Source organism: Polypterus senegalus, chromosome 9, assembly GCF_016835505.1.
Source record: "Polypterus senegalus isolate Bchr_013 chromosome 9, ASM1683550v1, whole genome shotgun sequence".
Classification (NCBI taxonomy): Eukaryota; Metazoa; Chordata; class Cladistia; order Polypteriformes; family Polypteridae; genus Polypterus; species Polypterus senegalus.
In genome coordinates, this window is record NC_053162.1 from 17,538,758 (window position 1) to 17,561,799 (window position 23,042).

General features: G+C 41.3%; 1 protein-coding gene across 1 annotated transcript in view; it reads left to right on the plus strand.

Annotated features, from left to right (window-relative positions):
- pappaa (pregnancy-associated plasma protein A, pappalysin 1a) overlaps positions 1-23,042 on the plus strand; it is a 722,863-nt gene that overhangs the window by 166,107 nt on the left and 533,714 nt on the right. The window contains exon 3 of the mRNA XM_039762740.1: positions 16,839-16,984. Within this exon, the coding sequence (XP_039618674.1) occupies positions 16,839-16,984 (146 nt within the window). The remainder of the gene's footprint in view (positions 1-16,838; positions 16,985-23,042) is intronic.

Below are 23,042 nucleotides of genomic sequence, written 5' to 3' on the forward strand. Positions count from 1 at the left end.
TTCAGCATATAGAAGGCCTGTTCAGTTGGATTTAAATCAGATGACTGGCTTAGCCATTCCAGACGTTTCCATTTTTTAGCTTTGATAAACTCCTGTGTTGCCTCAGGAATATGTTTGGATCATTATCATGTTGGAGGATGAAGCGTCGTTCAATGTCTTTGGAGGCATTTGCTGGAGCTTGTGATGTTTCTATACCCCCCAGAGTCCATTGTGCCACTGCTGTCAGGAATCCTATCATCAATGAAGAGAAGTGTGCCAGGATCTGTGGCAGCCATACATGCCGAAGCCATGACATCCCCAACACAAGCATTTAACAAATGGATCTCTGGCAGTTCTTTTTGGTCTCCACACTTTGCTCTTTTCCATCACTCTGATGAGGTTCATCTTTGTTTCATTTGTCCACAAGACCTTTTCCCAGAATTCTGCAGACTCTTTTAAGTTCTTTTTAATAAACTGTACTCTGTCCATCCTGTTTTTGTGCTTAAATAGTGGTATGCATCTTGCAGTGCATCCTCTGTATTTCCCTTCTTGAAGTCTTCGGCTGATTGTTGTCTCTGACATACACACATCGGTCCCCTGAAGACTGTTTCTGATATGTTGGACAGGCGCTGGGGTCTTTTCTTGACCATAGTGAGGATTCTTCTGTTATCAGCAGTAGGGGGTCTTCCTTGGTCTTGAAGTCCCTTTGTGATTACTGAGCTCACCAGTGTGTTCTTTCTTCTTAATGATCCTCCAGTTGATTTTGGTCATCCTAAAGGTTTTCCTGATGTCTCTAATAGTTTTACTCTTGCTTTTCACAACATTATGGCTTCTTTGACTTGCATTGGCACAGCTCTTGTCCTCATGGAGAACTACAGGGCAACTACAGACTCCAAAGGGTAGAAGCAGGCTGAGTTATCTTATGAAGCTATGAAACCCACCAGAGGAATCACAAACACCGGTGACGCCAATTGTCCCAAACATTATGGTGCCCTGAAATGGGGGGACCATGTAGAAAAAGTGTTTCTACATGGGGTGCCAGAAATGAATGCAAATCCCATTAATGGAATCACGATGTCTGAATTGTTTGATTTGTAATTATAAACTGTGGAGCAGACTGTGGGGTAAATCAAAGAAAAACGTCTCTTTGCCTAAACATTATGAAGGGCACCATATCTCCATTTTTCAAGCCAGGAGTTTTATCAGATATTAAACATTGTCACAAACATCATGAAGGGTATATAATGAAGCAGCGAGGAGTGAGGAACGCAGATGTTTTTGAAACTCACCAACAGAAGAGACGCTCATGCGTCTAACGCCATGTGCTTTACATAGCATGACAGAATGGAAAAAAGAAGAAAAAAGAAAGATGAGAGTGTTATAATAACAGACTGAAGATATTGAAAAGGTTTGGGGCTGCCACCCATATATAGTGCCCTGGCTGCAATTGGGTAATTTTAAAGAGATGTTCACAGGTTTGAGTCCAAAACAGAACTGAACTGACAGGGAAAATATGGCAACTTTAAAGGCCAGGACAGGAAGTGATGTCATCTGGCCCTGAACCGGGAGTGATGTCGTCGGGACCGGAAGTGACATCATCAATGGCGCCGGGACCTAGTGGCCTTTCCCATGGGTGACTGGCAGAGGATTGAGAGAGAAAGTCAGTGCAGCTCGCCACCCCCTGGTCTGGCGTGGTACTATAATTATTCAGGCCCTCTAGCTGCCTTCCAATCGCACGTGTGTGGCAAGGGATTGCCGTACCTGTTAAGTCTTTGTAGGGCACGGACCACATCAGGCAGCCTGCTGGGCCGAGCGAGACTGTGCAACTGAGCTGGATGGTTGGCACACAATCATTAAATGTGCCATTCCCAACTATCTTCATTTGTTTATAAAGTGACATGGACAGCACGATGCGATCAGCAGCTGAGGTAAGCAAATCTGACATACCCACTGAGAAGAAGTCATGTAATATGGCGACGGCTTTAGAGTTTCGCTAATCGTGAACATTCCATGGACGTTCTTGATTTTTTTTTCATCTCAGACTATCGTATTAGAAAAAATTTCCAATTTAATTTATCTTCCCAAGCTATTACGGTTTTATGTTAGATTGTGCTTAGCGCTGTCTTATAATTTAATGTGAAGATTATAAAAATAATATTATTGTTAATATGCGTCTCACTACGTCAAACCAGATGTTTTAAGAAAGTGATTCTCTTAGCTTGAAATAACATTAATTATTAGCTGGTTTGCATCTTAATGCTAGAAGCCATATATTTGCAGTTGATGACCCCAAACTGTCACTCCTCTTGCCCAAATGTGAACATAACTGGCAAAATGAAGCTCTTCTTAGTTAAATTAATCCTAGTGTTTCTGATTTATATTTGGATGTTCCTGACCTTTTAGAAGTGGAATTAAATGTTTTCTGGACAGTATTTTGTTCCTTTTCTGGCATACATGTGTAATACTATTGTAGTGAGGAATCGTGGAAAAAAAGGTCAAAACAGATGCCAGCTGTCAAACATCCGTGCTTTATTCTTTTTTAAAGTGTGGCTGAAATAAATTTGGCTGTTACTGATAGAAAAAAAAGATAAAAATAGTTTCAATTTATGCGTATTGTTGTATTCCGTAATTCTGGAAGAGGTTCCATGTCTCCATCATTCTAACTTCAAAGATAACTCATTTAGCGGCTTGTGTTGACCACCCAGGGTGTTTCAGGGGGATCACGGAACGTGGAGCTAATTCATATGGTGCTTGTTTTTTTGGGTGCTTCTCATCTAATGAGTTCAGGTTCATCGACCTGACTGAGCGCTTGAGCCTTAATCTCCTGATCCTAATCAGCTGCTATCTCTCCGTGAAATCGGGTGTTAAGTGTCTTTCAATCAATTGTATGTTTGACAGGGAAAAAAAAAGTGAATCCGAGGAGGTGGGAGAATTACACAGCAGCACCCACCATGAGAAAAAAATAGATGTAATTACCAGTTCAGAAAAACAGAAATCACTCGTTATAAAGACAAATGTTACAAGGTGCTAGGTGACACAGTCCATGCCTGTCTGGACAAGGGCACCAGCTTTCAAACGTTTAAAACACAGGTTTCAGGTTTAAATACACTGCTACTAAGTGCTATGGACCTGATAGGATGTGTTATCCCAGCCATCTTGCTTGCTTATTACATCTTAAACTCATGTGTTAAAAAAGGAAGAAATGCACACCATCGATTTGCTAGCTCCTGCTATACCATACATCACTGAAGTGTGCCGGATTTTCTCTCTTACCCTCCTTATAAATGGCATAAATGTGTACACTGGGAGTAGCACGGTGGTGCAATACTAACGCCAGGGTTTGCATCCAAAGTCCCACCTGGGTGTGTGTCTGTGTTCGCTCTGTGATGGACTATCGTGCTTTCCAGGGATGGTTCCTGCCTTGCACCTTATGTACCTGCAACCCTGGTCTGCATTGAGTGAATAAGAAAATGAAATGAAAAAGTCCATCCATCCATTTTCAACCTGCTGCTCCGAGTTATGAGGAGTCCATGCTCATCCTAGCAGCACCGAAGGCAAGGCGGGAAACAACCCTGGGTGGGATGACAATACACAAGAGGTCACAGCAGGCACACATGCCAAGTAACGGAGCTTCACGTTTTAAGAGATGTGAGAAGAAAATTGAAGCAGTGAGAACGTGCAAACTCTAGAGGTGCAGTGCCTGGATTTGAACCCGGGGACTCTGGGACTGTGAGGTAGTAATATGTAATATGTGCATATTTATGTAGAGATGAATATTCTTAAATTGGTTGTTTTTTTAAATACAAAGATAGATGGATAGACATGAAAGGCACTATATGATAGATAGATAGATAGAAAAGGTACTGTATAATAGATAGATAGATAGATAGTCATGAAAGGCACTATATGATAGATAGATAGATAGAAAAGGTACTGTATAATAGATAGATAGATAGATAGATAGTCATGAAAGGCACTATATGATAGATAGATAGATAGATAGATAGATAGATAGATAGATATGAAAGGCATTATATAATAGATAGATAAATTGATAGACCAGAAAGGAGATAGATAGATAGACATGAAAGGTATGAAATTTGAATTTTAAAGAAGCTCTTTAAATAAATAATAAATACATAAATAAATATACATACACACACACACACTATGGCCTTAACACACACCAGAATGACTATAATATAAGAAAATTAAAAAGAAAGAAAAGTTGTGACTTGCCTGTCCCAGTCCCAGTGAGGCATTATGCAGATGTTTTGCTGTTGGCCCCTATCATGTTTCCTGAAACACTTCTAAATGATTATTTGTCTGAAAGTCCTCAGTGTTAGCAGGTCAGAGAGACAATATGGAGCATTGTTCTTAATGGCACTCATTTTTGTTTTAATTCTCTCCTTTAGTACTAACTTGGCGGGTCCAGAAGGTGTCCCATTACTGAGCCTGCCCTTTTAATTAGCTTGTTGATTTGGTTTTTCTCTCTTGTAAGTGATGTTACCAGCCCAGCACATCCCACTGGCCATCACAGAGTTGTAGAAGATGTGAAGGATGTCACTTCCCACATAAAAGGAACGCAGTTTCCTAAGAGATAAGAAGCTGCCCTGCCCTTTCTCATGGTTCCTCTGTGTTACAAGACAAGACCAAATTAGTGAACCACCTCTACATCCACTCCCTGAATAGTGACAGGACACAGAGGCTCTTTGGTGAGGGGAAAGAAGGCCTGTGAAAGAAAGAAGGATGTGAAGATTTTCAGCCTGCTAGCTTCAGAAGCCACGAGAACTTGTTGGTACTTCTTTGTGTATTCTGCCTTATGACATACATTGAACTGCATGACAGAGGAGAAAAAAAGATTTTGTATTAAGGTTCATGTGCCTTCGCAAAGAAGAATTCCATTTTGTAACACTATTTCAGAGTGGTTTGGTACTGTGAAGGATGTGTTTGTTGGACCATTGAGAACTTTAAGAATGACAGGAATGTCAAAAAGGTAGCACAGACAGTAGAGCAAAGCCCTTGGCATTCTGTTAGCAGGATTAAGCAATTCAAAACAGTAAATAAGACAAGGCAAATCAAAGGAAGTGATTCTTCCATTTTTGAATGCTTGATTTCTTCTTTGGGGTGGTAGCCCTGCTGCCTCACAGTAAGGAGACCAGGGTTCACCTACCGGCTTGTCCCTACGTGGAGTTTGCATATTCTCCTCAGGTGCTCTGGTTTACTCACATAGTCCAAAGACATGCGGGTTAGGTAGACTGGTGATGCTAAATTGGCCCATGTGTGTGTGTGTGTGTATGACTGACTGGGTACCCAGGGACTGTTCCTGCTTTGTGCTATGTGGTTGCTGGGATTGGCTCCAGCCGCTTGCTCCCCTGCTCAAGATCAAGTGAGCTTAGGAAATGGTACGGTATTTCCTAACGTAACCATTTATGATATTAATGGAATCGATGAATGGAAGGGTGCGTGGGTTATAAAAGTGAAGTACTTTGAATAGCTGGAAGCTAATTCAGACCTTGAAAGGTTCACATCACTACAGTGGATTCCAAATGCCTGGGGGATTGTGAGTTAAATGGAGGAGTGTTTCCTCACTTGATCATTCTATCAACACTGCCTTCTAATTCTTCACAGAGCAAGAGAAATTCCATTTTGCTATTTGTAGAAACCTTCCCCGCCGCACACTCATTCTTCACTACTGAGGGTTTCAGAACACATCCTTCTGTGGGCTCCAAAGACGTCATTTCTGATGGATTAAAATCTCTTCTAAATGGATGACATTTGTGTGAGATAATTTATAGCACCGGATAGGGATGGCTCCACCAGAATGGAAATAAATTATTCATTTTTTTGACATCATCTTTCCCAAAGACAGCAGTGATGATAAGTTCTTTAGTTAATATACCATATGTATTAAAACCCAATTTTGCTCTCATCTACTTGTATTATCCATTTTAAATGAAGAGAATTGCAAAAGTATTATGTGGTGGGTGGCCTATGGTGGAAGGAAGAAAAGGCGACACAGGGCAGAAATAGGGCCCACCACGGCCCTTCCTTGGAGGCGGTGAAAAGCAGCCGATGACACTGAACATACTGTCTACCATGCCATTGCACGAAAAGAGATACCTCCATATCGGTGTTGTATACTCACTGAGGAAATTATTAGGAACCCCCCATACACCTGTTTCTCCATGCAATCATCTAATCAGCCAATCATGTTGCAGTAGGCAGGTCAGGTCATGTTGGGGAGCATGCACTAGTACAGCAGTTGTCGTACCCACCACATGACGAAACAGCTCAATATCCTGGTTGGCAACCCCCCAGGCAGACACGTGGTCCAGTCCCACCCTCTGGATATAACTCTCTATGTGCTGCAGCCAAGTGTTACATGGGCGTCCTCTTGGCCTGGTCCAGCCACCCGGGTCTTCAACAATGAGGATCCTCTGAGATGGACCACCCTCGGGGAATCGCTCATCATGGCCGTAGTGCCATAACTGACCCTCCTTCACAATGCAGGTGATATGCCTCATTTGAAACTCCATGAGTAACCATTCGACACAAAGTTAAACCAGTGGTACCCACTTTCCGGCTGAAGAACTCATTTTAAAGTATCTTCTGGCCTCCGTGTGTTAATTCCTTTCTATCCAGTCCTCTCTTAATCTCTGCTTGCTTAAAATGAAAGGATTCCATTCCTTTAACCTCTTCCCATTGCTCAAATCCTACCATCCTGGAATAAGTAGAGTCACTCTTCTCTGGATTTTCTCTAGTGTTTTTTATTTTCTTTTTTAATATACGAGGGACGTTCAAAAAGTTTTCATTGGAAACGGTGAAGGCGGGATTGGTCGTGTCTGAGAGTGACATGTGACTAGTTCTTTCTGGTAAGCCAGCTGCCCTTGCAGTTCAGTATAAGATTTATCGCCCTGTGGTGACAAGATGGCTGCGAAGTTTATAATTTGCACCAAAGAGGAACGGCGTTCTGTCAAGCGCTTTATGTGGGCAGAAGGTGCACCAGGAGCATAAATTCATCTCTGCATGTGTGCTCATTATGGGGATAAAATTCTCTCTTGTTGAGTCATCTATGAGTGGATTGAGATGTTCGAAAATGGGCGTACTAGTGTGATGGAGGCAGAGCAACTACAGCCACGACCATGAGGAATGAAGAGAGAACCCTGGAACTGATTTGTGAAAACAAAAGACTTTTTGGCTAATGGCATTAAAAAGTTGGTACGGCACTGGGAAAATTGCATCGGAAAGGAAGTAGTGATTATGTAGAAAAGTGATGTGATTGGTTAAAAAAAAAGTACAAAAAGAAACTTTTTGAACGTCCCTCATAATACTGAGACCGAACATTAGACAATACTGTACACTATATTTCAAATGAGGTCTCACATGTGGATCACAGAGCTCAAGAATAACATATTTTGAGCATTGCCACATATATCATGCTGTGTAATCCAACCTCCCATTAGTCTTCTTAAAATCATCTGTATGCCGTCTGGTTGAGTCCACTTCACCTCCTAAGTACTTCTCAAGCCAAAAAGTAGAAGGGGAAAAAAATCCACTTGCTGGTTGCATGCCAAAGGCAGCCATTTCATTCACTATTTCTACTTTATATCGTCCACCAGTTATGAGAGAGGTTGGGAGGATGCGCTGATTGCCGCACAACGAACCACCTGGCCACCAGTTATGACAACCACTATTTCAGGTTTATCCTACAAACAAATAAAAAATTGTTAGGTTACTATATGTTCTTACATAACTCTGTTGGGCCCTTGAGCAAAGCCCATAACCTGAAAATTGCTCTGGAGTTGCTGTACAATGGCTGACCCTGTGCTCTGACCCACAAAGGTCATGTGAAAAGACAACTTCCTCTCAGGGGTGAACAAAGTATATCAAATCAGCTCTTACCTAGACTTTCAAAAACGCATTTGATATGGTCATACCACACCAAAGATTAATTCTGAATCTAGAAGGTGTAGACATCAGGGGTAACCTACAAACCTGGATCTCAAGTTGGATCACCGTTAGGAGACAAAAATATTGGGGGTCATCAGTGGAGTCCCTCAGGGGTCTGTTCTTGGACAATTACTTTTTCTGATTTGTATTAATGACATTGATTCTGGTGTAGTTAGAAAACTAGTCAAATTCTCAGGTGACACTAAAATTGGTGGGATGGCAGACACTGAGGAGGCAGCAAAAAGAATACAAAAAAGACCCTGGACAAGCTTTAGAACCTGGCAAACACTTGGAAAATGAGGTTTAGTATTGGAAAGTCCAAAGTGTCGCATGTGAGCAAAAGAAACATCTCTCTACATATAAAATCCAACGTCTGTCTGTGCGTATGTCTGTCCAATTTTCACGAGAGAACTACTTAACGGTTTTTTTCTAGAATTTGCTTGAACATTCTGGTTGATTTAGCAATTTCTCTCTTCGCGCTAAGTATCATAGTTCACTTGCAGTACCGATTTATTTGAGACACAGCAGGCCAAGAGAAGGGAGGTGGGGTCCTTCTCACTCACGTACCAGCCTCAGGGCGTATCTTACACTCGATTATCTAGCGAGTGAGAGAACTACTTAACAGATGTAGATCAGGTTTTTTTCTAGAATTTGCTTGAACATTCTAGTTGATTTTGCAACTTCTCTCGTCATGCTAAGTATCATAGTTCGCTTGTAGTAGCGATTTATTTGCACGAATCCGAGAGACACTTATCGGGCCAAGGGGAAGGGGGGCGGGGTCCTCCTTACTCACGCGCCAGCCTCGGGATGTATCTTACACCCACTTAGCTAGCAAACTACTTAACAGGTTTAGATCGAGTTTTTTTTTCTAGAATTTGCTTGAACATTCTGGTGAATTTTGCGACATCTCTCATTACGCTAAGAATCATAGTTCTCCCGCAGGAGTGATATATTCGCGCTAATCTGAGACAGAGGCTGTGGACCGAGGGGAGTGGGAAGCGTGACGTCAGGAGTGGGGAGTCGGTCTACCCCTGTGTTTTGGAGCATAACTTGCCTCCGCTTAGCTAGCGATTCCTTTTGTTTATTGATTTTTTAAGTTTGTCCTGTTTTACTACTACACGGGCAGAGCCGCAGGGAACAGCTAGTCAGTTATAAAAACAAGATGGGAGACACTGAGCTACAGGAAGTAACCTCTGAAAAGGATTTAGGTGTTTATGTTTACCCAACATTTATGACTAAGCAATGCTCAGAAGCAATTAAAAAGTCCAATAAAATGTTACGTTATATCATTAAAAATGCTAAATTTAAGTCAAGGGACCTTATGCTCAAACTTTATAATGCACTTAGTGAGCGTTGTGCGTACTTCTTGTCACCACAGTACAAGAAATAAATAGCAGTTTTTGAATCTGTGCAGAGGAGAGCAACCAAGTGCATCATGGGACTGAAGGACATGTCCTACTGTGACAGACTCAGAGAGTTAAACCTGTTTAGTCTTGAGCAGAGGAGACTGTGTGGGGGCCTAATCAAAATATTTAAAGCCCTCCAAGGCATCGATAAAGGAAATCCAGCAACATTTGTTCAGTTTAAGTGTGAATCAAATCCTGGAGGACATCAGTGGAAATTAAAGGGAAGTGCATCATAAAGTGAAGCCTGGAAGCTCTTCTTTACGCAAACAGTTGTGGGACTCTGGGACAAACTACCGAGACATGTAGTTGAAGCAGAAACATCAATGACCTTTGAGAAGAATCTGGATGAGATATTGGGATAGCTTGGCTATTAGCTAAACAAATGGGTTTGATGGGCTGAATGGACTCCCCTTGTCTGTCAAATTTCTCATATTCTTATGTTCTAGAAATCAGAAGAAATTTTCATAAGATTGAAACATTATTGTCAGAGCATACAGTGAGCCTGATTCACTGTTTGATGAGAACATGAGTTTCATGATGACAAAAAAAAGACCCTTCTGTGATCCTAAAATAGAAATTATGCTTTTTCAGAAAACAGATGAACAGGTGGAAAAATAAAATATGATGTAAAGAATCAAACCTTAGATCAGTACACTGGAGGTTTAAAATCCGTTTCACAAAATGACGCAGGATCAGCACCACAAGAATGCTGGAACACCGGGTGAGGTTTGAATGAAAGGTGTCTCCTTAAATATTCTGTGCAGGGCCAGGGTCTCCAAGCTGCTATGCTTCCCGGTTCTCTTCTAAAAATGTTAACTACAAGGACACCAGCAGCTCTACCATCTGCTCAGTCAGTGGAGAAAAATGATTCATTCCTGAAAAGACATCATTGTGTCCTAACTAAATTAGAGACTCATATCACACTCACAAAGTCATTGAGCCCAGGAAGTCTTTTTGAGGGTAATCTGCTCATGAAGCCTATACAAACCAGTTAGACAATGTATACATGGTGTAACATTCAGGTGCATTCGAGGTCTATGCAGATACTGGACTGAGTTCAGTAGGTAGGTAGGTAGGTAGGTAGGTATGTTCTAGATTCTTCTCAAGTCATTTCAGGATTGTAGGGGCAAGTGGCTGTCCCACTGGGACAGGGCAAAAGGCAGAAAACAGGCCTACACTGGATTAGTCCATCACAGGGAACACTTGCACTCACAAACACACACAGAAGTGAATAACACAAGTGAAAGACAAATGTTATTACAACGAGGGACCATCTTGGATATTAGATGAATGTGGCACTTTGATGGTAAATTATTGGGTGACTCCAAACCGGAACACTTATGCAACATAAGGCCCATCCTCATTTGTTAGTGATTAGGTAATAGGAAACAAATTGTCAGATAGACCAAAACATAATGTCCCAGAGTGTTCTATGAATTTAGGTCAGGTGAGTGAGCGTAAGGGCCAGTCAATGGTATCAATGCCTTCATCCTCCAGGAACTGCCTGCATACTCTCGCCACATGAGGCCGGGCCTTGTCGTGAACCAGGAGGATCCCAGGACCCACTGCACCAGCATAGGGTCTGATAATGGGTCCAAAGATTTCATCCCGATAACTAATGGCAGTCAAGGTGCTGTTGTCTAGCCTGTAGAGGTCTGTGCCTCCCCAGATATACCATCACTGATCCACCACCAAACTAGCTGAATGATGTTACAGACAGCATAACGTTCTCCATGACTTCTCATGTCTGTCACATGTACTCAGGGTGAACCTCCTCATATCTGTAAAAATGCACAGGGCGCCAGTGATGGACCTGCCAATTCTGCTATTCTATGGCAAATGCCAATCAAGCTCCATGGTGCCGGGCAGGCAGTGAGCACAGGGCACACTAGAGGACGTCAGGTCCTCAATCCACCCTCTTGAAGTCTGTTTCTGATAGTTTGGTCAGAGACATTCACACCAGTGGCCTGCTTGCTAGAGGTTACTTTGTAGGCTCTGGTAGTGCTCATCCTGTTACTCCTTGCTCAAAGGAGCAGATACAAGGCCCTGCTGATGGGTTAAGGACCTTCTATGAGGGGCCCTGTCCAGTTCTCCTAGAGTAACTGCCTGTCTCCTGGAATCTCCTCCATGCCCTTGAAACTGTGGTTGGAGACACAGCAAACCTTCTGGCAATGGCGCATATTGATATGCCATCCTGGAGAAGTTGGACCACCTGTGCCACCTCTGTATGGCCCAGGTATCACCTAATGCTACCAGTAGTGACACTGACCGTAGCCAAATGCAAAATGAGTGACAAAACAGACGAGGAGGGAAAAATGTCAGTGGCCTCCAGCTGTTAAACCATTCATTCCTGTTTTGGAGGTCGTCTCATTGTTGCCCCTCTAGTGCACCTGTTGCTAATTTCATTAACACCAAAGCAGCTAAAACTGATGAACAAGCCCCTCTGCTACTTGACTGACCAAATCAATAGCTCACACGTTTCATTTACTTGTTGCTATACTGGGATTCAAAAGTATGCATTTAATTTTTTTGAACAGTATATAAACAAATAAATGCCAGTGATCTGTTTTTGTTTGCTTCTTGTTCCTCATTGCCAAGCGGGTGGCTTCCTGGTTTCCCAGCAGTTGAGCGACAATTCTGAAGGCAATAACAGCATTAATATACTTGCCATGCCTGCCTTTTCCAGCACAAAATGTCTACGGACTCCATTGTTGAAAGAAAAACATGAAAAAGCCAGACTGGAATTGGCTAAAATACATATTGACAAGACGCAATGCTTCTGGGAGAATGTCCTTTGAATGGACGAGACAAAATGGAAGCTTTGAGGTAAGTCACGTCAGCCAGTGTGCCCATGAAAAATGGATCTTTCAAAGGAAAGAACACCAGACCTACTGTGAAACATGGAGGAGGCTCAGTTATGTTTTGGGGTTCCTTTGCTGCATCTGGCAGGGGGTGTCTTGACACTGTGCAGGGAACAATGAAAACCCAAGACATGCTGGAGTGAAATGTTCTGCACAGTGTCAGAAAGCTCTTTCACAGTTGCAGCTCATTGGTCCTCCAACAGGATAAGGAGCCAAAACACACAGCTAAAAGCATCCAAGAATGGCTAAAAACAAAACATTGGACTATTCTGAAGTGGCCTTCTATGAGTTCTGATTTGAATCCAATTGAGCATCTATGGAAAGAACTAAAACATGCAGTCTGGAGAAGACCCCCTTCAATCCTGACACAGCTGGAGCAGCTTGCTCAGGATAAGTGGGCCAAATGACCAGTGGACAGGCGCAGAGAGCACCAGGAATCGCTTGTTTGCAGTGATTGTCTCTAAAGGATGGGCAACATAATATTAGGTGAAGGGTCCCTTCATTTTTGTCCATTCCATTTCCATTTGTGTTACTATTTGAAATATTTTGTTGAATCCAATCTCTGGAGGTCAGGTCGGGTGAATTTGGGGAGCATGCACTGGTACATCGCGTTGCCGCACCCACCACACGACAAAACAGCTCAGTATCCTGGTTGGAAATCCCCCAGACAGACACCCACCCTCCGGAAATGACCATCTATCTGCTGCAGACAGGTGTTACGTGGGTGACCCCTTGGACTCGTCCAGCCACTCAGGTCCTCAACAAACTCCTGCAAACTGGATCGCCTTTAGGGAATCGCGCCACACATAACTGACACTCCCTCACAATGCAGGTAATGTGCCTCATTCGGGACTCCATGAGCAACACAAACTCAAGCCAGCCATACCCAAGGATTCTCCGAAGAGACACGGTACCTTGATGGCTGTCAAGTCCATTTCAAGTTATTTCAAAGACAATTGGGGGTGGTTCTTTTTGCGTGAAAGGGTACCAACAACTTTGCCCATGTCTGTAGGTAAATGTGATCCTGACACCAATGAAAAAGCCTATGCAGGACCACAGCCATGTGACTATCACTCAACGATTAACGTCTCACAACTACGAAGTTCGAAAGGAAAGTGCAACTTTCAAATGCAGCAAATTGTTCTAACTTGTTAATCCAAGCGAAGTTATCGTGGAACTGACATACACCAAGAATTACATAACAACATAAGAAATTTGAGAAATGAAGGGAGACTACGCAGACTATTAGATATTATATTAATTATATTAATATATATTATATATAGATACTATTACTAACCCTAACCCTAACCCTTTTGTTTAGCTAATAGCTAAGCTGTCTCAACATCTCATCTAGAGTCTTCTTAAATATTGGCAAAGTTTCTGCTTCAACTCCATGACTCGGTAGTTTGTTCCAGAATCCCACAACTCTTTGCATAAAAATGTTCTGTTCCAGGTGCCAACTATGAAGTAGCTTAAGTAAATTTCTTTTTTTTGACATGGTTTATTAATCCCTCAGTGGAAATTTTCCTTTCACATGACATTTAGAGGTCAGAGCCCTGAGTCGACCATTGTACAGCGCTCTGGGGCGGCTTTCAGGTTAAGGGCCTTGCACAAGGGCCCAACGGAGTAGGATCCCTTCTGGATTTGAAACGGTAACCTTCCAGATACCAGCACAGATTTCAATAAGCTAACTTTTATTGTGAGTGTTGCTCAATAACAAAATGACTCTAATTAAAGCAATACCCTGATTTAACTTTGGCTTCTGAATTTTTTACTGTAGCTGCGAATGTGTTAAACTTCTAGGCCAGTGATTCTTGACCTTTTTTGAGTCACGTACCCTTTAAGAATCTGATGAAAGCTTTGGACCCCCTTCCCCAGAAATATTCACATAAACATAATGTTGCATGCAATGAATATAATGTACTTTATTTATTATTTAATTATCTACTTTACATATATGACTGACACAAAGTACAGGGAGGCACAGGGAAATGGGAAATTTTCAATTGATGTTCAGTCAGTCAGTCAGTCATTTTCCAACCTGCTATATGCTAACACAGGATCACTGGGGGTCTGCTGGAGCCAATCCCAGTCAACACAGGGCGCAAGGCAGGAGCAAACCCTGGGCAGGGCACTAGCCCACTGGAGGACACACACACACCCACCCACACACCAAGCACACACTAGGGACAATTTAGGATCGCCAATGCACCTAACCTGCATGTCTTTGGAGGAAACTCATGCAGACACGGGGAGAACAGGCAAACTCCACACAGGGAGGACCTGGGAAGCACTACCACTGTGCCATCGTGCCACCCTAATTGACATTCAGTGCACAAATAAACACATTTCAAAATACATTTAATGATGAGATGTATTGTACAGGATGTGCAATTAATGATGGTAATCAATATTCATTCAGTATTCATTTTATGCTTTGAAGAAAACATCAAGAAGGTGTTGTCCATTTCTCCGTACCCATTCTGACAGCCTGCACTGCTCGATATAACATGTCAAGAGGAACGCCAGCGATTTCCTCTTCAATCCTGCTTTTTAGTTGGTTGCAGTCATCTGCGGTACACTTGGCATTTAAGATGTCCCCACAGAAAAAAGAAATCACAAGTAATGAGATCTGAGGATCTCTGAGGCCATGGAATGTCATCGTCACATGAAATGACGCACTTTCCAAACAATCGTCGAATAGCTGCCATCGATTGTCAGGCAGCATGAGAAGTGGCTCCATCTGGGGGCTTCTTTTTAAGGCCGAACCCATTTCTTTGAAATTACGCACCCATTGAGCAGACGGGACACGATCATGATGTCCTAAATGGTCATGACACTGAAATTTCCTTTTCACCGCTCCAAGGGGTTCTAAACGCAGTCACTGCTGACACCCCTGGGTCAGCAACACCTAGTTCCAAAATTTGCTGTTTCCTTGTGCTCACACTGTATTATTAAACTTTAAAGTAACCAAACTAAAAAAAACCACTCCTTATTTAATCAAAAAGTAATGGCCACACATTATAATTATGAAACACAATGCTCCTGTGCAAATTAAAACAGATCTACTACTACTACTAGTTCTTCTACTGCCATTACTGCTACTACCATTACATCTGCTCTAAATCAACAGGACCGAGCTGTATAGTGAATATACCGTATATACTCGCATATAAGTTGGGTCTTGAAACCCGAAAAATCGATCATAAAATCAGACCCCGTTCAAAAACACGACACAAATTATTCTTTTTTTTGTACATCTTCTTGCCTCCTCCAATCTCACAGCAGTTTCTCAAACACAGTGAATTCTGTTGCAGCAGCGCAGTTACCAATTTCTTTTATTACTTCAACGATGTTTAATTTAAAACCAGCTTCATATTTTCTTCTGATCGAACGCTTCATCGTAGATAAGGGATACTCTTACGATAAAAGTGTACGGTATAAAGGTGTGAGATACAAAAAAATACAAAACAGTGCAAACGTTGCTTCAGAGTAGGTTGGGTATTACTGTGTGGTCACGTAGGCACAATAGCGAGAGAGAGAGAAGTTAGGAGCACACGCTGATACAGCGCATTACCGCACCCACATAGAGAAAAAAGGTCATAGGCCTGTGGTTACTCTCACGTGGCATATCATAATCTCTTGGACCAATAGCAGGAATTTTCTGCATTCGACTTATACGACCGACATTATAAAATACCGGAAATTATACGGTAAAATTATTATCCGCGGGAGAACTTATTGGCGAGTATATACTGCAAATGTTAATTATTATCTCACCCTGACAGAGCCCTTGGGGTCCAGAGACCTCAGGTTAAGAAGCCCTGCTCTAGGGTAAAAATAAAAAAAAGTATACAAGTTATTCACACAACAATCACTTTTGATTTTATGACTTAGGTCATGCATCATGTCGGTTTATTCATTTGGCACCCCACCCAGGATGGCTTCCCGTCTTCCTTTCATTGCTGCCAGGGTAGACAGCAGCCATCCTCTGCTCTAAATTCGATTAACTGGCTTTGGAAATGGATGATGTGAAAGCCATTTATGTCCATGTCAACGTTATTGAATATTAGGATGGTTATTCTTTAAACGAGTTCATCATAAACCGGTTGCGTAAACCACACTCCAGAGTTCAACTCTTTCAAGAATAGCAAAATAAATAAATAAATAAAAAACAATTACTCCAGCTTGTAATTTTCCCTTTGGCATTACAGTTTTGCGACTGCACATTAGTAATTTCTAAATTATGCTGACTCAGTGTGAAGCCTCATTCAGGAAACGTACATTTCCAGTTAGTCTAATGAGTTTCCCTAACTGCTTTGCTATTATTGTGTAGAAACTTCACAATGACTCTTATTGGAAAAATATACAGTAAATGTAAATCTTACTCCCTGAGATGTTTATACTTTTATGAGAGGTTTGTTATTTGAACTGAGCAGTAAGTGACCAAAGTAACGCCAAGACCAGCAACTTCCTCTCAAGAGCAGCATTAAAAAAGTCCAATGGGAACATCTACTGTAAGGCTGGTCCAGAACCATAAATATTGTGTAATTAAATAAAGGCAGCCAAGTTCTCTTTTTACGGGGGCTTGTTTACTGTTGTCACATTAATAATAAATTCTACCTTTCCACTACAGGGCATACCTGGACGTCAAGGAGCTCAAGACGGTTCTAAAACTGGACGGCTCGACTCATTTGAATATTTTCTTTGCCAACTCCTCTGATGAAGATCTAGCAGGGGTTGCAACCTTTCCCTGGGATAAAGAAGCACTAACACAGTTAGGTAAAAAAAAATATTTTTATTAAGTTTATGTAACTGCTTTTTTTATAGAAAGATATATTGATGAATGCTGTTTTAGACATTCTTTACATTGTCACTATTTGAGATTTCTGTCCTTCAGATATCTCAAACCTCTCTACGTTGCAATTAAAAAAGGTTCATGTTGATTTGACAGTAAATTCTGTGTTTGATCTTTTTGGAGAATGCTGTTGTTCACACTGATTAAAGACAGACTTTGTTAAGGAAGCTTACACAGGGAACTGATTCATTAAAGTAATCTTTTACCTAAATGGCCATAATAGGCTGCTGCGTCATAGAAGACTACAATAACAGCTTTAATGCATCATGTGATGGTTGTTCTTCCATGAGAAAAATTCAAAAAATTCCCATTATTTGCTCTTTTAATGTTGGTGGTGGAAGATCTCAAATGTAACTTCAGAATATCCAATATGTGAACCATTAGGCTGAATTGGTGATTGAGTTGTTCAGTATTATGCTCTTCAAGCCATTCACTAATCAGTCGTGGCCTTTGGATATGCAGATGAACATCCCTGTAAAATCCCACTAAGACAGAAATGCATTGCCATGAGAGGAATGTCATCACCCAAAATTGGTTTGTATGTATTGCCCTCTAAGAAAATCAGTGGCCCTAAACGAGGAACTGGGAATATCAACCTCAGATCATAGAGAGACCGATAAGACACTATAGTGACCAATTAACATAGATAGATAGATAGATAGATAGATAGATAGATAGATAGATAGATAGATAGATAGATAGATAGATAGATAGATAGATAGATAGATAGATAGATGAAAGGCACTATTTAATTGACAGACAGATAGATAGATAGATAGATAGATAGATAGATAGATAGATAGATAGATAGATAGATAGATAGATAGATAGATAGATAGATAGATAGATAGATAGAACTTTATTTCTCACCAGGGAAAATTTGGCTTTTTACAGAAGTTCTTTAAATACATAAATACATTGATATATAAATACACACACACACACTATGGCCTGAGCACACACCAGAATGAATAAAAAGCAAGAAAGTTAAAAAGAACAAACAACTTCTGTCCCACTCTATGTTATGTATTATGCAGGCATAATGCTGTTGGCATAAACGAGCCCCCTGTAATGTTTCTTCACACACTTCAGGTGAATAATTCTTTGTTTGAAAGTCCTCAGTGTTAGTGTGTCAGAGAGACAAAGTGCAGCATTGTTCATAATGGCACTCAGTTTTCTTTAATTCTCTTCTTTAGTAGTACCTTGGGGGGTCCAGAAGGCATAACATTACTTGTTAATTTGGTGGGCCTCACTTGAAGTGATGTTACCAGCACAGCACAACACATACTGGCCATCAAAGAGTTTTAAAAGATTTGAAGGATGTCACTTCCCACATTAAAGGAATACAGCCTCCTAAGAAAAAAGAGCCTGCCCTTTCTGATAGTCCCTCTGTGTTCCAAGACAAGTCCAACCTGTCATTGATGTGGACCACCTCTAAATCCACTCCTTGAAATGTGACCGGACAAAAAGGCTGTTTGGTATCCGAAAGTTAATAAGCAGTTCCTTGGCTTTGCTGATGTTGAGTTGTTGACAGTTCTCAAAGTTCTCCACCTGACTCCTCTCCTCTGTCTCACCCCCCTTATCAATATGCCCCATAAGTGCAGAATCGTGTGAGAATTTCCACAAGTGACATGACCTACTGTTGTATTTTTAGTTAGAGGTGTACAGAGTGAAGAGTAAAGCAGACAGGCCCGTTCCATGTGGTGGTCCAGTGTTGCTCACACAGTTCTTGAGTCTCAAAAATTGTTGGCTGCCTGAAAGGCATTATACTGTATAATAGATAGATAGATAGATAGATAGATAGATAGATAGATAGATAGATAGATAGGAAAGGCACTATACTGTATGATAGATAGATAGATAGATAGATAGATAGATAGATAGATAGATAGATAGATAGATAGATAGATAGATAGATAGATAGATAGATAGATAGATAGATAGATAGATAGATAGATAGATAGATTCAAGCGAAGGAAGCCCTCACTGTGAGAGGCTGGGGGTGGCAGTGCGGCTCCATAAACCCCAAACACATCTCTTTAAGGCGTGACTGGGTCGGGTCGATAAAGGTAAAGACTGAGACAAAAGGAACCGCAAGTGGGAAAGAAGATTTTTTTTTTTTTGTTGAAAGGTCATGGTCTTGCTGGCTGGGGGGGCGTTATCCTTTGTCCCTTCTAGACTGAACCTACTCTCTTTTTTTTCTTTTGTTTGCTCTAATAAATGGGGTCTGACGACCCAAGACTGAGACCGTGAGAGATCTCTTGTCATTTTGAGGTACGCACCCGTGACAATAGCTAATATACACATGAATAGCGCTCAGGGTTCATCATTACTAGCGCGGGCTGAACTTGTACTTGCAAGTTTCAACTGCCCAAAGGGTTAAATAGAATACTAAATAAAATGATCAAAGAAGCAAAGTGCGTAATAATTCTGATTATGGTAATCTAGTGGGCAAAATGATTATATTTTTTGTAAGACAAAATGTTTATTTCAAATCATTTTCAAGCTCACAAAAGACTTTTATAAAGATATTTCAGTTTAGATCGCAGCCGATATGACACAGCACCCATAAATCAATGGACATCAAGCCTGGATTTTACCCTACATGCAGAATTATATTAAAACACAGACACATATAAAATGTTCAGTCTGAAGGCTGCTGCAACTTAAATCATGTCAGAGAGAAGTGGGATATGTGAAGGAAGCCAGCCTTGTTCACTCACAATTTGTGAGGTAAGGTCAAGACACCAACAGCACCTTCCAGCTTCTCAGGCTATTAAAACGCAGTAAGAGAAACAGCAGCAGATTATTTTTTATAGTGCTCGTTATTGCATCTGCCAATAGGGAAAATAAATCATGTATAGCAAAAGTATGGCAGGATACAAAGATTAAGTGGCAGAAGAGAGAAAGAAGAAATGCATGTTGATCAAAAAATAAACCCTGGGGTCCGATGGCTGGCACGCTTTAGAGGAGCGCATTAGAGTTTAGCTAACTGGCCATCCAACACCTGAGTGGATACTTTGGCAATTACCAGATAAAGTTGTCTGTCAACCGGTTAAAAGAGTCTATTTAGGAAGTATATTTAAATTCCAATAAAGAAAGTAAATGTAAGGAAGTTAAAAGTGAGAGATATAAAAATAAACTAAACAGTATAGCGGCTGCATAGGCGATGCAATGAGAGGTCATTTGTGTCTGCCTGGGGGTGTTTGTTTGAGAGTGGATGTGCCTCTTCTAGTGGTAATTAAAAATGTATGGAACGGGGTCACCTCAATATTATCTTTGCTAATAATTGTGAATACTAATCATTTAAGCATTGTATCATATGCAGTATATTGTAATGAGCATGTCAACATGTCACGTTAGTGCCTATAATTTACATTTACGGCTGACACCTTTATAACATTTGGTTCCATTTCTTCAGCTTTTCCAATTTTAGCACAAGCAGGTCAAGTAGCTGGGATTTGAACCCACACCCTCAGGGTTTGAAGTCCAAAGCCTTAACCACTACACCACACTACCATCCCTAATAAATGTTGTCATAGACAGGAGGTGCCACTGAGCCCCAAAACCCCAGACACAGTCCCAGGTACAAAATAAAGGTTTTTATTTTCACAAAATGCCTCAAACACAGGTCGATGCACAATCTTCCAGTCCACAATCCTCCCTTTTCTCCTCCTCCTCCTCCTCCTCCAGGGGAGCTTTGCCTTCTGCTTCCCGACTCTGACTCACGAGGGGAGGCTGGACGGCTCACTTTTATGTCATAATCTGAGAGTACTTCCGGCACCGGTGCATAGCCCGACAGAAGCACTTCCGGGTCAGACGGAAGTCCCCTGAAGCAGGAGGTTCCTCTCCCTGCAGCTCCCAAGGACCACCTTTACATCACTGTTGAGGGTGCTGCCTTCAGCCTGTATATTTGAGTCCATCAGAAGTTGTTTTGCCTTTTTTTCAATTTTTGTTCCCTTCTGGTTACGCTAACCAAATCTTTTCCTTATAAAGATTCAAGACAGAGGTTTGACAGTTTATCCTCTTCCTTGAATGACATGTTTGATATCAATTTTTGAACAGTTAAAGCCTTTTTGAACTTTTAAAACTAACATCTCATTTTGGGCCAAGGGCAGGCCCAAGCCAGCAGGTATCAGCAGAAGGCTGGCAGCCTGAAGTAAAGGTGTGACGCCGTGGGTTGGCCCCACGTTCCCTGTAGTATTTTGGAGCCTCTTGAACCTGCTAATAACATACCATACATAGGGATGAACCTACCAGATGAGGACACAACAAACATTTAGTTCAAATCTTACAATCTAAATATTTATTTATATATATATATATATATATATACATATATAAATCCAACGTCTGTCTGTATGTCTGTTCGTTTTCACGGATTTAGATTGGTTTTTTTTTCTATAATTTGCTTGAACATTCTAGTTGATTTTGCGACTAAGTATTATAGTTCGCATGCTGTACCAATTTATTCGTGTGAATCCAAGAAAAGACGCTGCAGGTCGAGGGAAGGGCGTGGAGCCATCCTCACTCACGCGCCAGCCTCCGTTCGAGTTCACTCTACCTCTCAACAACAACAACATTTATTTATATAGCACCTTTTCATACAAAAAAATGTATCTCAAAGTGCTTTACAAAATGAAGAATAGAAAAATAAAGGACACAGTACAAAATAAAATAAGTCAACGTTAATTAACATAGAATAAGTAAGGTCAGATGGCCAGGGTGGACAGAAAAAAACAAAAAAAACTCCAGACGGCTGGAGACAAAAAAAAATAAAATCTGCAGGGATTCCAGACCAGGAGACCACCCAGTCCCCTCTGGGCATTCTACCTAACATAAATGAAACAGTCCTCTTTGTATTTAGGGTTCTCACGGAAGGACTTGATGATAATGGTCACGTAGACTTCTGCCTTTTAATCCATCCATCATTGTTGAAGCATCATGAAGCTTTGAGTAGGTGGTGGTGGCGTAGAAACCGGAAAAAGAAACAGAAGAGAGAGTAGGGGTCAGTATGGTTTTTAGACCCACAATAAATAGTTATGATGAATTGAACATGCAGAGTATCCGGATTAAGTTAAAGTGAAGTTAGGAGAAGGCCATGTTAAAGTAATGTGTTTTCAGCAGTGTTTTAAAGTGCTCTACTGTATTAGCCTGGCGAATTCCTATTGGCAGGCTATTCCAGATTTTGGGTGCATAACAGCAGAAGGCCACCTCACCACTTCTTTTTCTTTCGCCACGTGTTGGAGTGCACCTTGCCTCTGCTTACCTAGCGATACCTGTTTGTTCAGCAGACATTATCATCTAGAGATTGTTAAGATAGATAGATAGATAGATAGATAGATAGATAGATAGATAGATAGATAGATAGATAGATAGATAGATAGATAGATAGATAGATAGATAGATAGATAGATAGATAGATACTTACTTATTAATCCCAAGGGGAAATTCACATACTCCAGCAGCAGTATACTGATACAAAAAACAATATTAAATTAAAGAGTAATAAAAATGCAGGTAAAAACAGACAATAACTTTAAATAATGTTAGCATTTACTCCCCCGGGTGGAATTGAAGAGTCGCATAGTGTGGTGGAGGAACGATCTCCTCAGTCTGTCACTGGAGCAAGACGGTGACAAAAGTCTGTCTCTGAAGCTACTCCTCTGTCTGGAGATGATCCTGTTTAGTGGATGCAGTGGATTCTTCATGATTGAAAGGAGTTTGCTTAATGCCCGTCGCTCTGCCACAGATGGTAAACTGTCCAACTTTACTCCTACAATAGAGCCTGCCTTCTTAACAAGTTTGTCCAGGCGTAAGGCGTCCTTCTTGTTTATGCTGTCTTCCCAGCACACCACCGCGTAGAAGAGGGCACTCGCCACAACCGTCTGGTAGAACATCTGCAGCATCTTATTGCAGATGTTGAAGAATGCCAACCTTCTAAGGAAGTATAGTCGGCTCTGACCTTTCTTACACAGAGTT